Source organism: Thermobia domestica, unplaced genomic scaffold (assembly GCF_964235325.1).
Source record: "Thermobia domestica unplaced genomic scaffold, izTheDome1.hap1.1 HAP1_SCAFFOLD_2027, whole genome shotgun sequence".
NCBI classification, from domain to species: domain Eukaryota; kingdom Metazoa; phylum Arthropoda; class Insecta; order Zygentoma; family Lepismatidae; genus Thermobia; species Thermobia domestica.
Window position 1 is genome coordinate 152 of NW_027657732.1, and position 19,670 is coordinate 19,821.

A 19,670-nucleotide genomic window follows, 5' to 3' on the forward strand; every position below is an offset into this window, starting at 1 on the left:
AATTATAACTGCTATGTCAATTATCGAGAACTAAATTTTAAATTTTACGCTGTAATAACGCAAACCAGTACGCAATAAGGTCCCTGATGTATGAATACTATTCATAATAACATAACATTTTTATTCTCTCTGTCTCTTTTTTTTCTTTCTTGATCAAAACTCGTTACTGAATGTGAGCTTCTAATTTTTTCATAGTCTCTGTACTGTAGTTTCTTACAAGACCGCATCCCGTCGCTTTTGTTTCGCCAAACACCCGAAAGACTAGCCTTTCGTCAACATTCGTCCACTTTCGTTGCATCGTGTTGAATTTGTGTATAGCGTAAATAGTTTTCGTCTGCTGAGGGTGGCGAGAAAGTGATTGTCACCGCCCCATTCTCATAATTCCATGAGAGAAGCGGAAGGCTAGTCGCCGATAGCCTTCAATGTGTTCTTGCAGAAGCTTCGCTTCAACTCGCTTGGTGTTTAAACAGGATATTATAAAAAAAAAAAAAAACCATTTTAATAAAATTAATTGTATCAATATCCAAAAGCAACATTTGAGGCTGATGTATAAATAAATGGATAGGCTAAGCCTTATAGCCTTAATGGACACTACGTCCCTGAACACACATTGTTGCAAACGTAAGTACGACAGTGTGTATCTAAGTAGTTGTGTGACATATATTAAAATGCAAAGTATGAACCAATAAACTAAAATAGTATATTCCACTTAAAAAACGAAAACCTGTGCGCCTGATATATTGTATATCACAAAGTTGTTGCATGTAAACAACACTGACGTCACAAAGTAAAGTAGTTTCTCATGCCGTCACATAACAACATACCTTATGAAACGACACAAAGTTGTAAACGCTAGATCAATGGAAGTTCGGACCGAAACTACTTTTACATCTTTCATTCTATTTGACCTAATGATGCTCTTATTCGATTTAGCGTACCACAAAACCTATACCTAGACACCTTACACGCCTATTTCAGGCAACAATGGAACTCCGTTACTTTCGCCTTCCCTTCCAAAAACTTCTTCCCGTAGAATTTTTATGGACTCTTCGGTTTTGTAAAACCCTCATGTCTAAGACGACGTATTATTAAAGATTCATGGCTGAAGGAATTCTTCATTTTTAAAAGTCTCTTTTGTTTGTACCATTGCTACATATTCAAAAATTCGTAAAATATTGGAGCACAAGTCTTCCCCTTGTTCCTCTACATCTCCGGAACGGTTGAGATCAAGGGTTTTTCCCTCTAATGGGTTTAATTGTACACACAAACACTTCGTTTGCGCATAAACTCGTCCAGAATTTCGTGTCACACTTGAATCGGTTTCCTCGTAAGAAAGAAAAAATAAGTCAATTTCAGTAAATTAAGAGTTATCTTACCTGAGAAAATATCATCTTTCTGTATTTGAAGTTTTACAACATCCCCTGAATTCTGTAAAATCTTTGCTGCATCTTCCAGTGAACAGTGGTCCAAACAAACTGAGTCAATTGCTAAAAGTTTGTCTCCTGGTTGAATAGTCCCTGTTCTATGAGCTACAGAGCCTCTTCGGATATCCGATATTACGAGATGTTCTCCAGGTACACGAGATTTAGAAGCTGAAATTGACAATTATCCTAGGTTAAGTTTAGTTGAAAACGAAATAAATAAAACTCATTACGATATTTACATCTTACATATACATTATCAGCGTATACGTACACTCATGTCCAAAATGAGTGTCGCATATCTATACCTGTCTTCTTGTAAGAATATAATTTGATAATTATTTTGCAGAGTACTTTTAATACTGATACTATGTGTATAATCGGGAAATGTGTAGGCTATATATGTGATAAATTTCATAGGAAAAGGATTATAAATACGAAAATTAGAATGAGTAAAACAAAACGTTGCTAAATGAACAAGAAAGTCTCACTTTCGTTTTATTGCTCTTATTTCCTGTTCTTTTGACATGAAATTTGCCACATACATGTCTTTGCCGATTATACACATATTAACATAGTAAGAAATACCGGGCGAATTCGTTATCAAATTATATTCCTACAACAACATATATATATAGACATGCGACAATAATTTTGGACATGAGTGTACATATATACATACAAAAACTACTGTGAACGTCCATCTATTATTATCGGCAGCCACCAATTGATGTACTGTTGTGATTTTATACACAGACAATTCTGACAGATCTGTGGTGGTGCTTATACGTACACATGTACTCATACGTATTTTTCCGAAGCACGACACACAGAAAAGGGGGAGGAATGAAACTAGACTTAGCTCTAAGGAAAAATAATTTTGAATAAACTAAAGACAGTACTTTCAGTTCAATCAACAAAATGCCAACTTCGATATTGCAGCTACATTCTCATAGGTTTCACAAACTTCAGAGTTGTTTTCTTAAAGTATGACTTTGAAATTAGAATAATTTGCTTACTATATGAAATATCCACAAATAATACTTCTTTCTCAGCAAAAATCCCTCAAATACATGAGAACAAGTTACAAGAATCTACAATTAGAAATAAACTTCGACGAATAAGTCAAAATTACACTTAATATATGTAACTATTTATATATAGTTAACCAGTTTTTGGATAAGAAGCGTATACAAATACAAATATAAAAAAGAAGATTTTTACGTGTTATAGCTTTTGTTAACTAAAATGTCGCATGTTATTGCGTTTTGTATTTAAAAAGAAATTATTTATCTAATGTGCAGTACTTGCTATATTCTGAAGTAATCAAAAGCTATTACAATTACAATCTATTGAACTATTTAAATCATTATTAAATCAAATGGTTTTAAATCTCATTTAATTAATTAATTCAGCTTCAAAAACATTTGGCTGCGGATGTATATTGTCAAACAAATATTTGTAGAATTATTATATTCACTTCGTCATTGGTAAATTAGCCAACAAACGAAAGATTAATGTTCCTTTATCAACGCACCACATTTTTTAGACTGCATGAGCCTTCTAATTGAATGATCTCGAACGTCAATGCCCCTTCTTAACAAAACTATTGGAGACACTTCTCAAAAGGGTAGTCGTAGATTAGAAGTAAAGTTTGCGACAAGAAGCAGAAGAAAGGATCAGCTACAAGCCATCTCGGACCTTGAAAGTTTAACGCTGCAGAAACAGTCTATGAAGGAATCCCAAGTCATCATCTAACAATTAGCATCAGGCCACTCCAGTAATCCATTCATCGCCCCTGGCAGATTTGACGAGATAAAGAATGCAGTCGTCAACTCCATTTGGTATCTTCAATTGCCAGCCAGGAGGTGAAACAGTATTTCGAAGAATCTCACGACTACGATGTCTTCAAGGACCAAGAACTACTAAGGCAAGTGCTCATTACAATTCTTTTAGTTAAATCCCTTCTTTTTCCCTTTTACCTTCTACTTGATCTAGTCGCTGTTTTATCTATTTTAAATGGTTGAGTTTCATTTATGCATTAAAGAATAACTTTTTATTTTAACAGTTGCGTGTAAGTTGTCAGTTCTCATCCCCACTTATATTCCTTTGAGAAATTTATGTTAATTTATGGATACATTATAAACTAACATCTGAGCTAACAGAACTGACGATCCGCACGTGCACACTAGTAACATGCAGAATTATAATATATCAATGGTATGTAAAACAACAGTAATACACAAATGACAAGTCTAATATACACCTAGAATGTATTCCTGAATGTATGAAACTATGAGTGAAAGAAACAAACATTTACATGAATCACATTACACTATTACTATTAACAACGGAGCAAGCCTACCTGTTATTGTAATTCCTAGACCATTTCCTCTTTTGGCTAATTTCACAGCAAACACACCGCTTGATGGCACAACTGACTCTGCAACGTCGAACTCTACCTCTAAATTCATACACGGCCGGGACTCTTCTATCAACTGGTTTATTTCGCCAATGGAAAGTACGTCAACTGATTTGCTATTAATTCGAAGAATTCTGTCTCCAACTTGAAGACAACCGCATCTAGAAGTATGAGAAGTAATGTGTAAAACAAATATTTTAGCCAAAATTGACATATTATTGGTAACACGACAGCAAGTATCTATGAATGTTACGGAAACTTCTTTTAAATAGTTACTTTGAATCATTCACGTTTATCTTCCACACTTCATTCGCAATTTCTTTCCTTGATAGGGAACGAAATCCATTCTTGTTTCCTGAAAGTTTGGCCGTTCTAAAATCTATTCTTTTTCAGGGTACACAGAGGATAAATGTTTCTCTTAATTACGATATTGTGAAGCTTACCGAATGTTTATTGAATAGTCACAAAATCAGTATTGTATCATATACAGTATGGCGCTAAATTTGTTGTACAAAAGCAGAGGAGTGTTTCCTGAGAGTAAAACAAACAAAAAAAGTTCCAATAAACATAGGGCGAAAACCCCATCGTTTACGTGTTATAGGCTGCCGAAAACATGAAAAAATGAATTTTAAATGTCCATAGCTCCAAAACTATGGGACCTACCGTAGTCGGGTCAAGACTTCACTTAGGAACTAGTATGTGCTCTATCCGAAAATACATGTTTTAGGATCCTAAGGTACTCACGCAACAATTTTTATGGAAGTAGTTGGAGAGCACTTTATATCATAGGCCGTAGTCAAACTCCCTCTATAAAAATGGTTGTGGAAGCACCTCAGGATTCTGAAACACGCATTTTTGGATAGGGAACATACTAGTTCCTAAGTAAAGTCTTGACCCAACTACGGTAGGTCCCATAGTTTTGGAGCTATGAACCTTTAAAATTCATTTCTTCATGATTTCGGCAGCCTATAACACGTAAACGATAGGGTTTTCGCCCTATCTTTATTAGAACTTTTTTGTTTGTTTTACTCTCAGGAATCACTGCTCTGCTTTTGTACAACGAATTTAGCGTCATACTGTATATATCTATTAGGAACAATTTACAAACATAGTATTTTGTATCATCATTGTATTTTAAGTTAAATTTCACATGAGACATATGTAATATAGGTTATGTGACAAACGTTACCTTATTTTAATAACAATAACTAAGTCAATAAATCTGTAAAATTAAACAAGTACTCAAATGAAATTCACAGAATTTCATTTACTTATTTATTCAAAAATTAAAATAAAAAGCAAAATTAACTTTTGGAAATAAGTTATAAAAAATTTACAGAAAGTAGTATGAACGAAAGCAGGGTGGAACGTAAACGGATGTTCCAAGTTTTAATCCCCCTTTCACAAAATCCATAGACAAATAAAGATTTATCACATTACAAAAATATACACAAGCGGAGGTGAACCGAACTGAGTACCTCCCGGCAAGCAAAACTGTGGAACAGAAACTCTGTTGCCAAGCCGAGCCTGCCCCCGAGTTTCATCATGGCTAAGCAGTTAGCGTACATGCCTTTCGTGTGAAAACGTGGGTTCGATTCCCGGCGGGAGCTCATGTGGTTCGGATCCCACGATAAGCTGTAGGTCCACGTCTCTTATAACCTCGCTGCTGTAATGGACACTAAGCCAAAAATGAACTGAGCCTGGCCAGCAAAATAGTGATTTATATCTCTCAGACCATGGGCTGCTTGTCCACCAGTAGTTACAGTAGTTACCAAGAAGTATGTATAATATATATATATGAAGAAAACCAATATGAAGTAAGAATATAATAGTTAGTTGTTCAGATACAGTAGGCCTAGTACTTGTCCTCTATACTACAATATGCATACAATTTTTTTTTTTTTTTTTTTTTTTTTTTTTTTTTTGCTGCTGCTGCTGCAGTCTAAAGAGTAGGTACTCAAGCTAAGTTTCTGTTGATGTAAAAGATGATCCTTTATCCTACGTTTAAAGATTATATATTTCAAGTATACTTCATGCAGTAAAATGTTTCAAAAATGATTTTACTGTTACTAGGAATTAACTTACTAACGATTCCCACACTTTTTGCATTGCGGAGCATTTCTGTTAGGTGGAAATTTTGTCATAAAGCACCAAACTATATGTCTAGAGCGAGTGTCTTTGATGTACGAGTTCGCCGGTTGTTTTTAAGAGAAACAGCATCGAGCATACTACAGTGGTTCAGGTTTCACTTTTAGGCTGCAAGTCTTCTTCTATACAGCCACTCTGCTGCTGACAAAGAACATAAATATAAATCAATCCTGTAATATCCTACAATTTCTTTGAGAAACGCTTTGTGAAGAATTTTATGCTCCGCGCAACATAGTTCTGGGAACCGTGGAATTGCGACAATTAGTATGTTCCATAACGTACTTATCTGCAGGCCCTCCAGGATCTATATTGCTAATTATCGGGGGTGATGTTTCTGTAGTAAATGTAGGACTTTGAATAGTGAAGCCGTAACCACATTGATCTGCTTGCAATACAACCGACAGAGTTTCCGAATGGCAAACACCAGAGCAGGCATTGTAATTTGTACTTGATAAGCTACTGACCATAGATGCTGAAAAAAATAAACAGAAGAACTAAGTTAAATTGATAAATCATTTTAATCATTAATCGCGTTCTGTAGCTATTTATTCTCCACTCCAAAAAGAATTTTCACATATTATATCAAGTGATATAAACAACATAGGTGATATATATATTAAATTAGCATAAAGCATTGAATGAAGTTCAGTTACTTAGTGGTTTAGAAGTTTGGAGCATATCCCCCATGTCGCAAATATCATATTATATGTGAATTATCATATAATAATGCGTAGCGTGTTTTATTATATATATATATATATATATATATACCTCCGAAGAATCGGTTGCCCATTGTTGTCAACGCTTACCTTCTGCCAACTTTGGACCCTCCTTAAAATCAGGGTATATTGAAAATTCTATTTAGAGCATATCTGAGAATTACACCCTGTAGAAAATACCCTGTATACCTATTGAAAATTTACAAAATATGTATTTTTGGATTGTGTATGCATGGCTTCCTTTACGCTGATAAGGACCACCATCCATAGTTTCTGGAATTCGAAATAGGGCCTGTTGAAATTTTGGCTTTTTCGGGATTTTGGACAGCCCTAGCTCTGAAACTATGGACTTTTCGCCATAGGTCCATATGAAATTTTCGTCTTATTTTGATGTGAGGAATCACCTCTTACAGTTTGACGGTATAGTTCATTAACACCCTGTATTTTATATTCTATATATATACAGGTATTTGAAATAAAATAGAATAGACAGTTAAAACCATATTTTCAGTGCAAGTAATTGTGTATTTGCTTTCACGAAAGGTGAGTGACAGTAACCTGGTCAAGGTGATGTGAATTGGGAAACAAATTTTCCCTTAACAGCAAACCGAAAAGATAAAATTCAACTGATGTTGATGAGTTCTGTGATGCATTGTTTTCAAGAAAAGTTAGGAACATAAAAACATTTGGTGACGTCATGCTGTAGAAAAATAACACACAGATTTTCCTAATCTGGACAGAAAAACAGCAGCGACCAATATTTCATATTTTAAGTGGAACAACAATATTTATCAGGAAATATTATTTGAATTTTCTAAACTTAAAAATACAGTGTCAAAAAAAAAAAAAAAAAAAAATAGTTGGACAAACAAAGACATTCACGCATATAAAGTTTCAACGAAAGCAATTTTGTCAATCACTCGGTCTACATCATTCGATCATTCGTTAACCAGAGTTTTGAAGTAACAATGGAGAAGTCTCTGGGAAGCAATCACCAGGACATTAACTATAAATTTAGGAAAAAGAATATCTAAGTATAATTGTATAGATGGCAATTGTATGACGACTTGAATATCTAGTGGTAATTTACATTTTTTTGTGATAATTGTACGTTTCTCTTTTTCAGAATTTTATTTGGATATTGGCTTACATGTAATTGTTTCGTTTGTATTCAGAATAATTAATTAGTTTCGTTATGAATTCTTAATCTTATTTTTATTCAGTTTCTTTTATTCTCCATCTGTCTGTCACATCTGAATGAAAATACATAATCATTTGGGTATTGGTTTCCAAGCAGCAAGCATCATAAGGAGCGCACTATACTACCGAAACAAATCGATCCATTGTTATGTTGTACATACACTTTAATGAATTACTTTCTTTCATGTGACAAGTTTCAATGTTTTAATGCTCATTACCTATTTGTTGCAATTTTCCTAATTTTTCCTATTTCCCGTATTATTAGGTTGAATGGCAACGCTGAATTAATATCAAAACAAGTAGTAATTGACTATAGTTAGGAAAATTATAAATGGAGCAACAAGTTTAAAGTAATGTTCATGGTCAGATTATCACTATAAAACTAGCACTATGCACTCTCGCAATTTAATTTTATATTCAATAGTAAATTTCGAATATACCAATAACCATAGACTCTTCAGAAATATGCCAATCAAAATCAGTTAAATTTCTAGAGGTATAGTTAATGAAGATGTAACATGGAGTACTCATGTTGAATACATTAATACTAAACTCAGTTCACTGTGCTTTGCATTCCGCAGATTGCAAAATAGTCTGTGCAAGGAAGATCGCATGTTCTTATACCACAGTAAACATTTTTCAATAATAAACTACGGTATTATATTTTTGGGGAATTCAAGAATAAGTGCTACAAAATAAAATGAAATAAAATATAATGTTTAAAATGCCTAAACAATCTTCATGTAAAGATGTTTTTAAAAAATATAAATTATTGACATTACTTAGTTTTATATATATATATATATATATATATATATATATATATATATATATATATATATATATATATATACATATACAGTAGAGCGTCGATTATCCGAACGTCGGTCAACCGAACGACCGCTTAACCGAACTGTGTACTCGCTCGCACCTGTTACTCTCCCACCCTACCGTCCATCATCCCCCTCACTCCCAAACCAAGTTTCCCACAGTAGTCGTCGGACTGAGCCACCGCTGGCGGAACATTGCTTCTAATGGGGCCTTCATAAGGCGCTGCTGACCGGCCAAGCCGCCAGTCGCTGTGTTTCAACAATCAGCACACCTCTGTCGGTTTGGCACTGGCTGTAGAAGTAGCGGCAGTATCAAAGCTGTTCACAGCAACAGCTGCGCCAGCTTAGAGTTGAGGCGTGCCGCTCCGCGCATGGCAAATAAACATGTACAGTTCGATTATCCGAACAAACCAGTTTTCCGAACACCCATGTCCCCCAATTACTTCGGATAATCGACGCTCTACTGTATATTATATATATATACCGGGTGCGTCATTTATAATGTCAAACCTTGATGACGGAGAAACCAAAAGAGAGAGAGAAGCGAAACTTTGCACGAAGCAACTATACAAAGGGGCACATTGGTGGACGTATTATTTGACATCACCGGATGAACAGTGTTGCCAACCCAATATAAAGTTATGATTTTTTAAATGGAATGACCTAAATTGTATTTCATGATTGAATTCAACATTAAAAAGGAAGACGAAAGATATGCCACCCGCAGGTCAGTGTTGCAAACTTCTCGAGAAATAACGTTAAATATGTGTCACATTTAAACGTCTTTTGCACACACAGGGAGTGAAGTACACACTAGTTTTGCACAATAATTTAAATATTGGCTAGAACGGTTTAAATTGACACCAAGTTTAGATGGGTCCGTTAAACAGTGTTGACATTACAGAAAAGACAAAAGTCGAGTTTGGATATGGTGCAATAACTCGAAAAAGGCCATAAGTACATTACGGTTTAAAATTTATAGGACAACTTGTTATGTCATAAGAAGCATTCTCACGTTTATTTGAAGTCGATAAGTCAAGTACTTACCGAGATATTCGGAATTTTGTAAAAGCTGAGAATTTTGCGTTGTAGAAGTTGGTAACGCTGTCTCAAATTCCCACTTTTCCCTCAACGTTGAGGAATTCGTAAAGAAGTGGTTGAAACAAAATATAAACATTAATAAACACACATACGATGAAAAAGGAACTTTTTTTCAGTACTTGAAATGACTAATTAAGCGTAATTTACTGGATATGAAAAAAAAAACGTAAGGAAGTAATAGGACTTCATATGACAAGATAATACAAAGGCGTAGAAGACATGTAGGTACCTAGTAGCTACTTTCGCACGATGAAAATATTTATCCTCTTATAAGTTTGGGACAAAAATATCAAAACAATCCAATACTTACTGTGTACATTACCAGCATGTTACCAATTCCTGTTAACAGATACATGGAAAAAGTATTCAGCATGTCAGGAGTCACATATTATTAAAAAAAAAAAAAAACACACACACACACACACAAAAGAATATTCCACTTCAAAATGAGAGGATAGAAAAGTGAATACCTTGAAAAACAGTACATGTACTCATAAAAGAACACGTCTGGTAACCCTACATATCAGTATGTGCAAATCTTTCAAACATATGATACATACCTTCGTAGCTCAATCTAGATTTGTCACAGTAAAGCAGCTTGACCTGTCGTATCGTTTAGTGGTGCGAGTATTGGATTGTTTTGATTTTGGTGTCCCAAACTTATAAGAGGATAAATATTTTCATCGTGCGAAAGTAGCTACTAGGTACCTACATGTCTTCTACGCCTTTGTATTATCTTGTCATATGAAGTCCTATTACTTCCTTACGTTTTTTTTTATATCCAGTAAATTACGCTTAATTAGTCATTTCAAGTACTGAAAAAGTTTCATTTTCATCGTATGTGTGTTTATTAATGTTTATATTTTGTTTCAATCACTTCTTTACGAATTCCTCAACGTTGAGGGAAAAAGTAGGAATTTGAGACAGCGTTACCAACTTCTACGGCGCAAAATTCTCAGCTTTTACAAAATTCCGAATATCTCGGTAAGTACTTGACTTATCGACTTCAAATAAACGTGAGAATGCTTCTTATGACATAACAAATTGTCCTATAAATTTTAAACCGTAATGTACTTATGGCCTTTTTCGAGTTATTGCACCATATCCAAACTCGACTTTTGTCTTTTCTGTTATGTCAACACTGTTTAACGGCCCCATCTAAACTTGGTGTCAATTTAAACCGTTCTGGCCAATATTTAAATTATTGTGCAAAACTAGTGTGTACTTCACTCCCTGTGTGTGCAAAAGACGTTTAAATGTGACACATATTTAACGTTATTTCTCGAGAAGTTTGCAACACTGACCTGCGGGTGGCATATCTTTCGTCTTCCTTTTTAATGTTGAATTCAATTATGAAATATAATTTAGGTCATTCCATTTAAAAAATCATAACTTTATATTGGGTTGGCAACACTGTTCATCCGGTGATGTCAAATAATACGTCTACCAATGTGCCCCTTTGTATAGTTGCTTCATGCAAAGTTTCGCTTCTCTCTCTCTTTTGGTTTCTCCGTCATCAAGGTTTGACATTATAAATGACGCACCCGGTATATATATATATATATATATATATATATATATATATATATATATATATATATATATATATATATATATATATATATATATATATATATATATACAGTGGAGTCTCGTTAATTCGAACAGAAGTCCATTTTCCTTGAAAACTGTATTGAAAACAATAGTAAAAAATCGTGGATAAATCGAACTTTTTGAAGCTATGTTTTGGATAATTCGAAGTAAATACAGTTGAAAATTTTTAATGTTGGACAGATGTAAACAGAGAAATACAGTTTTAACTTGTTTTCAGTTATCCAGATGCAGCCATGGAGAAGAGTAATACAACAGATAAATAGAAAATCTATGTAATGATAAAGATGAAGGTAAGTTCGGGAAGAAGTAAAGATAGAGAACGTGTGCCAATCTCATCTTGTTTCAGAATTGGTTGTAAATTTAAGATGAATTATAGATAAAGTCAACCAAATGTTATTAATATCGTATTCCACGCAATACATGAAATTCAAGATTTATTGACCGCGCAAAATCAATCAAATTTAAGCAAATGAGGTTTACAACTTCTTAAAAGTGAGAACAGAATATTCAAATTGTTACTGGTGTTTAATTGTTTGGCGTATTCAATGTATGTTGTAGTGTTGTACGTAAACATGTTTTCCATTGTACACGTAGTTTGAATTATGCGGAGTCAATGTCGTTTGTTAGTTTGCGGTATTCGATCACGCAAATAATAAGCTGCTTTAAAGGTAAAGTCTACATAATATGAATGTTTTTGATGCACAGAACTTTGGTTTGTTTGTTGTTATATATGTGAAAATGAATGTTGTTGCATAATTCGAATTTTGGATAATTCGAAGTTTTTTCGTGTCCCCTTGGACTTCGAATTAAAAACAGTCCACTGTATATATATATATATATATATATATATATATATATATATATATATATATATACAAATTAGCAAATACGATACTCATACAATACTAGGCAGAACTGTAATATGTATACCATTCAGTAGAACTATGCGAATTTCAGCAAAACTGTCTATATGAATTGTATAAAACTGTAAAACAAGTTACCGACAAAATATAAGGACATTAATGAAAAATGGGTATTCAGAGATACTCTATTACAATTATTCTTAGAAAAAGTTATTACTCTGTTGAAAACTATCTTACTGATAACATACAGAGAACGTAACTATATCTCACAACTAAAAAGTTTAATTGGAGAATATCCTCATATTGTAAGCTACGAACAGGTAAATAAATATGAATATGTTATATTATATTATATTATATTTTTGAATTTATGTTTCTTTATTTTCGAATGTTTAGCCACGAAATTTACAATATACTATAACAGATATTAAATTATGACCCAGTACACATACAACGTTTTCTGACGTGTCCAATTCATACGTTCACTTTCTGAATGATACGTATAATAAAGGATAAAACAAATACAGCATAATAATATATATGTAGTATTTAGCCACCAGAGAAACATACTTATAATTATGGAAAAAAAACAAATGCAACTGCACAAACAAACCAGAATATTCAACCAATTTAAGAAAATTTTGATTGTTACAAATTTCTGTTTCTTCTTTGTCATTTTTTATAAAAATATCTTTGCGTTGTTGGCACTCAAAAAAATTATATTATATTATTTATTTTTTGTTCTCTGTTTCTTTTTTTCTTTCTTGAATTTTCGAAGTGCCTGTTTATGTTGTGCAAATTTATCATCTATGTGATGTGTTTGAATTCAATTCTCAGAGTAGTCTCTTTTAGCCTACTGGTCGAAACCGTGGATAAAAAACGAACACCAACCAACACAAATATACCAACTAACTCACAGACGAACATAGAAAGCTAAGCCAACACATTGGTAAGCAACAAATAAAAGACCCTCTTACCTGTTTCTTGGTTGCAATGTTTGTTACGTAATCTTCCTGGTCGCCCTAATTTCGTGTAAGAATTTTGGCCACCTCTTTGCGAATTCAGAGTGTTGAAACCAGATGTGCAGGGACTAGAATAGTAGAAATTGGGTATTTTCCCAGGTAATGGAGAAGATATATCTATATAAGAGACAAAATCAATTTAAGAAAACTAAAATTTTCTCTTTATTGTGTGTACAAAAAGTTGAGTTAGAATCAACTTCAAACACTCTTACACATGGCTCTAGTATTTCTCATCAATAAGATAGCAATATGAAAGATACGTGACTTCAATGCGAGAAAAGAAAAGTAATTATTTACGAGAAAACAGTAGAAAATGAAAAAAAAATCCCTTCCTACTTCTTTCCCTTCTATATGTTAAAGTTTTAATGAAAGTGTTCAATGGTGTATTTTCCAAGAACTAATAAATCTTTAAGTAACACTATGCCGGGACTTTTTCATCTTACTTCGAGCTGAGTCAGTAAACTAACTTTTCATTTCTCCCTTATATCTTTATACTGTATTACTCTATTATACTCTATACTGTATCCTTACAATTTAAACAGTTAAAAGCTTCTGAAGAAACACTCTTTCAACGTTCCTATCCACACAAAATCACTGCATTTTAGACGACGCAACACAAACAATGATGTATAGTATTAAGATATCTAACTAGATACAATACATAAACATGAGAAAATTATGGGAGCAAGGGCGCCCATCAGGGGGGCAAGGTGGGGCGCTCGCCCCCCTAAGAGGAAATTATACTTGGGAATATCGAAAACCCAATAGAATTTTTACATTAGTTACAGTAAAATTTGAAACTATATTTGAAACGTCGCTTATACTTGCCCCCCCCTTGGAAACCACAACATGGGCGCCCTTGTACGGGAGGTATAATAAAAGCCTGAGAAAAATGAATTAAACAATGTACAAAGGATGCATACAAGTTATAGCAATGTTTTTTCTTCAGTTTTCTACCATGGTTATACCATCTCATTGGTAGCGAAACCTTTGATATTGTTTTTCTTACCATATTTTGGATAGAAAAAAAAAACAAATATCGATAAATAAGTCAATTGGGATGGGACAGTACGTGAACAAGAGTAAATAGAACAGTAATGAAGGATGCAAATTCCTCAGGGAGATGGAGAATTTCTCCCACTTAATTCTTTGGAATAAAATCCCCTCTTCCAAAAAAGTTACAGAAGATAAACAAAGCGATACTCTTCTCAGAAGTTTCAAATTAATTACAATAACTAATGTGCGTTTCACATGTAATTAACGCTGAACTGTGGAGCATGGAAGCTTCTCAGTTGCAGTAAGTGACCTGCCAGTAATGGCAGAATACCTATGATGATTATGATTATGATGATGAAGTGGTCAGCGGAAAATTAATTAAACAGTTTAATTTACGGATGTTCATTTATCTTAAGGGGGCAGACTACTGAATATTTTTGAAAAACTAATAATTTTTCTTTTGCCCGTTTTTCGTAAGTGGAAAGAGGTAATAAAATGTAACTTACCACAATAATAGATAATGCTATTTTACACCCGAAAATACGGATCAAAAGAATTTTAAGTGTTGCCATCCATAGAAATAACAGTGTGACCAGAATTTGAATTACTCAAAAATCTAGGTAAAGGCAGCGACTAGAAAAATAAACTCAACGGTAATTGATGACTTATCATGCTGTCTATCCTTCTTGTTTACTACTTTTTAAATAATATTTCTATTTATTTTATAAACCTTACATAAATTCTTACAAAATAAATAAGTCATTACAAAATAAATAGAAACATTATTTAACAAGTAGTAAACAAGAAGGATAGACAGCATGATAAGTCATCAATTACCGTTGAATTCATTTTTCTAGTCGCTGCCTTTACCTAGATTTTTGAGTAATTCAAATTCTGGTCATACTGTAAGTTGTATGGATGGCAACACTGAAAATTCTTCCGATTTGTATTTTCAGGTGTAGAATAACATTATCTATTATTGTGGTAAGTTACATTTTATTACCTCTTTTCACTTACGAGAAACGGGCAAAAGAAAAATTATTAGTTTTTCAAAAATATTTAGTAGTCTGCAGCCTTAACTATCTACATCAAAGCACTCTATTGCAAAAATATTTCTTTTCCCTTTAATTTTTGCGTTTGTACTCGTGTGTGTATGTGTGTGTGTCTCTCAACTCATCACAAATGATTTCGCATCCTGCAACAATGAATAAAACTAAAACCTTCAGTAACTTCACTTGGAAGACACTAACAAGTGAATGGAAGACCATCGCTATATTTCTGCGGACGCAAATAATGATAAAGAGAAAGAAACGACATTTCCTAAACATCTGAGAAAACTTCCAAATTTTAAAATATATACGAAGTTGCAGGATTTTCTAAAACCATTCTTTTATATAATATTCTAAAACCATCCTTTTATATGTACTACACTATATTTAACAACATACACATTTGTACATGAATAAAATAGCATTTTAAGCTCAGCTTTAAAATGATGAAATATTGTCTAGCGAACTCTCTTTCTCGTGGTTCTACCGGATTGCACCTTTTAAAAGATTTGAAAATACCACGTGTGTAATTAAGTAGCGGAAAATTGTACACAAGAGAATGAAAAATAAGCAAATACATTGGAGTAGATATTAACTGATTGCTCATATACTATAAATAATCAAATGTCTTTTTCTTAAGATTTCCTTAAACAACAATGACAATAACAAAGGCTAGATTTATACAGACCTCTTCTATCATTCACTTCTATTGCTCTTCTATGAGCCGTCATTTGTGAAAGTGGCAGAATCTCCAACTGGATCTGGCTCCCGGAACTTCTCTTAAGAAGCTGTGAGACTTCTGCAGGCGTCATTCCATCTACTCTATTGCCGTCTACCCCCAAAATCTGGTCACCCGGATGCAAAGCTCCACATCTAGAGGAATGAAATGACAGTAAATATGTGTATCCATATCCAATACAAAAACAAGCAGAAACACCTTAATCGTATGAAGTATTTTAACATTCTCTGCAGAAAGATTATTCAAAGATAGTAACCCCGTAACAATATTTTGCATCAAAGTTTATATTTCAATAACTGGTCATACTGGATGTTGACTAATGCATTTGCACGAATGTTTTCCTTATAAATATCTACCTATTATATGTTTAAAATACAGTGTTCTAAATCATTACATTTGTAAGTTATATGAGGTTTTCTTTAAAATTTCTTAAATCTTGTGCAAAGTAACGGTATTAAAAATCCCACACAAGCTTATTACAAACCAGAAATTATCAGGGGTTACTGGCAAGAGAATATGATAAAATGGGGTCGTGATAAGAATTAGGTTAAGAACCACTGCTATCTATATATATAAAAGAGAACGCACAAAATCCTTTGTCCGCTCATCACGCTAATACGGCTGAACCGATTTCTTTCATTTTTGGGGGGTTGTTAGGATTTGGACCCTAGATGGTTTTTATCATATCACTTTAATTTTCAATTACCAGTGTCTTGAGATAATTGACCAATCAGGTGTCCATACGTACAAAAAATCCTTTGTTCGCTCATCACGCTAATACGGCTGAACCGATTTCTTTCATTTTTGGGGGGTTGTTAGGATGTGGACCCTAGATGGTTTTTATCATATCACTTTAATTTTCAATTACCAGTGTCTTGAGATAATTGACCATTCAGGTGTCCATACGTACAAATCCTTTGTTATTAGTTCATCATAGGTATAAAAATAAACGTATTTATATGCAACCCGCATGACCCTGTGACTCGGCGGGTTAACATAACTGACAGGCGCTATAAATCACTTGAAAGCGAAAAAGTAAAAATTATCTAAGTAACAAAGTTTATTGCGTTCCGGGATGACCGCAGCGAAGCGGGGCGGGTTGGGGTGACCGCAGCGAAGCGGGGCGGGTTAACATAAATGACAGGCGATATAATGTTAACATTAGTGCAATCTTCTATGGTTTTTATCATATCACTTGAAAGCGAAAAAGTAAAAATTATCTAAGTAACAAAGTTTATTGCGTTCCGGGGTGACCGCAGCGAAGCGGGGTGAACGCTGCTAGTAGTCAATAATGAATTACTTAAATAATATAGAACTAACTATCTTTGAAATTATATTATATTTATGAAGTTTATTTGTCAATTGATAGTGGCATTTGAGAGGATATCTAAGACAATGTAGGGAAACTGCGAGGATTGAAATCAAAATATAAAAATACAGGAGAGAGAAATGTCTGGCCATCTTAACCTAAAGGTAAACATGAATCGAAGTAAGTAACTGAGTTTCACACTATTTTCATTTGGATGCAATTTCTATTACCTATACAAATCGAAATTACTGTTACATACCGTAATTTGACTTACCTTTCTGCAATACTGGCTGGTTTAATACTCTGAATAATTATCGAATTGTCATGAAGACGTCCAGAGAGAACAACGCCAGAAAAAGCATCCGCAGTGTTGTCTATTTCTATTAAGAGCGGGCCCATCGCACTTGAAACAGTCTCGAGCACACTAATATCATATTCTATGGTTAACAGAACCAAATCACTGGCTTGAGAAAGAAGTCTTTGAGCATCACTTAATGTAGCATTCTGCACAGACACTCCATTCACCGCTAGCAGTCGGTCTCCAGGCATCATAGTGCCTTCTCTGAAAAACGAAAAAGTGTTAGTAAACTTCTTTGCTAAACTACGTTTCTATTAAATTAGCCTACTTCTTAACACTGCAATTCTAACATTATGGTGGGCCGTGGTAAAATAGTTGGTTTGACATCTATTTACCAACTGGACGTCTCAAGTTTAATTTTCAGCAGTGGTGAGGTTTATTCTCTGGTCCTACTTATCAAAATGAGTCTGAAAGGTTCAACCAACTTCTGTCAAATGGTACCGTTTCTGAGGTTAAAGCATAGTGAGATTAAAACATATATAAAGATACACCTGTCTGCCGGTCCTCCTGCCCGAACGTGTGTTATCACAAGAGGTCGTGAATGCAGCTGGTCAATACTCAAACCGCCTCGTAGAGTGAATCCTAGGCTTCCTCCTTCCTTCTCCAATGATACTTGCGCCACCTTTTGACATACACAATGGGCAGTTTCGGCGTCTGAAAAGTATCGGTAAACAAATAAATATTACTGGAAGATTTTGCGATATACCGGTACAGAGTTTAGAGTAATATTAGTTATAATTTTCTCAGAGCCCTCTTCGCTGGTCTAGTGGCTATCGCGCGTGTAGTTTTGGTGCAAATGGTCCTGGTGAGAAAACACATACAAATACAAAATAATTTCATTTACTTTCACTTTCACTAATGATCCGTCTCCTTTAGCCTAAAGGACAATCGTGAGACGTTAATCTTTAAAAAAATCTTGCATGGATTACTATCAAATCTGACTAAATCTTTACAACGCTCTTTCTTCAACGACTTCAATCAAATAGGTATTCATTAAATGTATGGGGTACCCTATAACAGTGTACCTGAAACACTTACAAGATTATTATTGTAATATATTAAGTATAAAATAGCTGCATGGACATTTAAGAAAATACATGAGCATTTAAGAATAAATTGCGTAACTAATACTATATTAAATCTATGCACAACTTTTGGTTAGCAACATTACAAACTAATGAATTTTCAGGATTATTTCTCGCTCTTGAAGTCATAATCGAAAGAAAAGAAAAACCCGGATAAACGATCTACAAGGCAAATGTCGAGATCTCTTTAAATCAGGAGTAAAAGTGAGGAGGAATACGAAGCAACGTCGTCCTCACTTCGAAAAATATCTATGGCGTCCCTCCACTTCCTAAAAAATTACAACAGACAAAGATAGGCACGGGGGACGGCGTAGCGTCATGCTTCCCCCTTCCTTTTCAGATCCACTTTCACGCCTGCTTTAAATATAAACCTTGGTTGGCTTTCCTCTACTTCGTTTCATATTGTTGTCATTGCTCATTGTTTAATAAACTTGCTTTGCAAAATCAACTTGCTTTGCAGACTTTTAGACGGAAGTCGGATAATAAACAAATAAAAACAGTATATCATAAAAAAAAACAGTAAAAACGTCAGAGGTATTGTGTCAAAAGCTAGAATTTTCATATAATCTTATATACAGCCAAACAAGGTTATTGGTAAATTGCTATACGCCTAATTGTTTACAAGAAAACTATGAAAATATTAACTAATAAGTTTTTGACAGTAGTTTTTTTTTTTTTTTTTTTTACATTTCAGAAATAGTTCTACATAAAAGAAGATTATATTTCGAACTATCTTCCTGGTCTACCTCTTCTTCACCCAATTAGCGTTCATGTTCGTCTTTTGGAGAGGTCTA

The 19,670-nt window shown here is 33.9% G+C and overlaps 1 protein-coding gene across 1 annotated transcript; it reads right to left on the reverse strand.

Annotated features, from left to right (window-relative positions):
* Nucleotides 1–1,290: 1,290 nt before the first annotated feature.
* LOC145678187 (glutamate receptor-interacting protein 2-like) lies at nt 1,291–18,456 on the reverse strand. The gene is made up of 7 exons (XM_081748254.1): nt 18,283–18,456; nt 17,708–17,995; nt 16,074–16,258; nt 13,296–13,457; nt 6,274–6,463; nt 3,787–4,004; nt 1,291–1,592 (listed from the first exon to the last, which is right to left on the reverse strand). Exons 2-7 carry the CDS (start codon nt 17,983–17,985, stop codon nt 1,306–1,308), a joined length of 1,320 nt encoding a protein of 439 aa, XP_081604380.1. The 5' UTR covers nt 17,986–17,995; nt 18,283–18,456; the 3' UTR covers nt 1,291–1,305.
* Nucleotides 18,457–19,670: the final 1,214 nt, after the last annotated feature.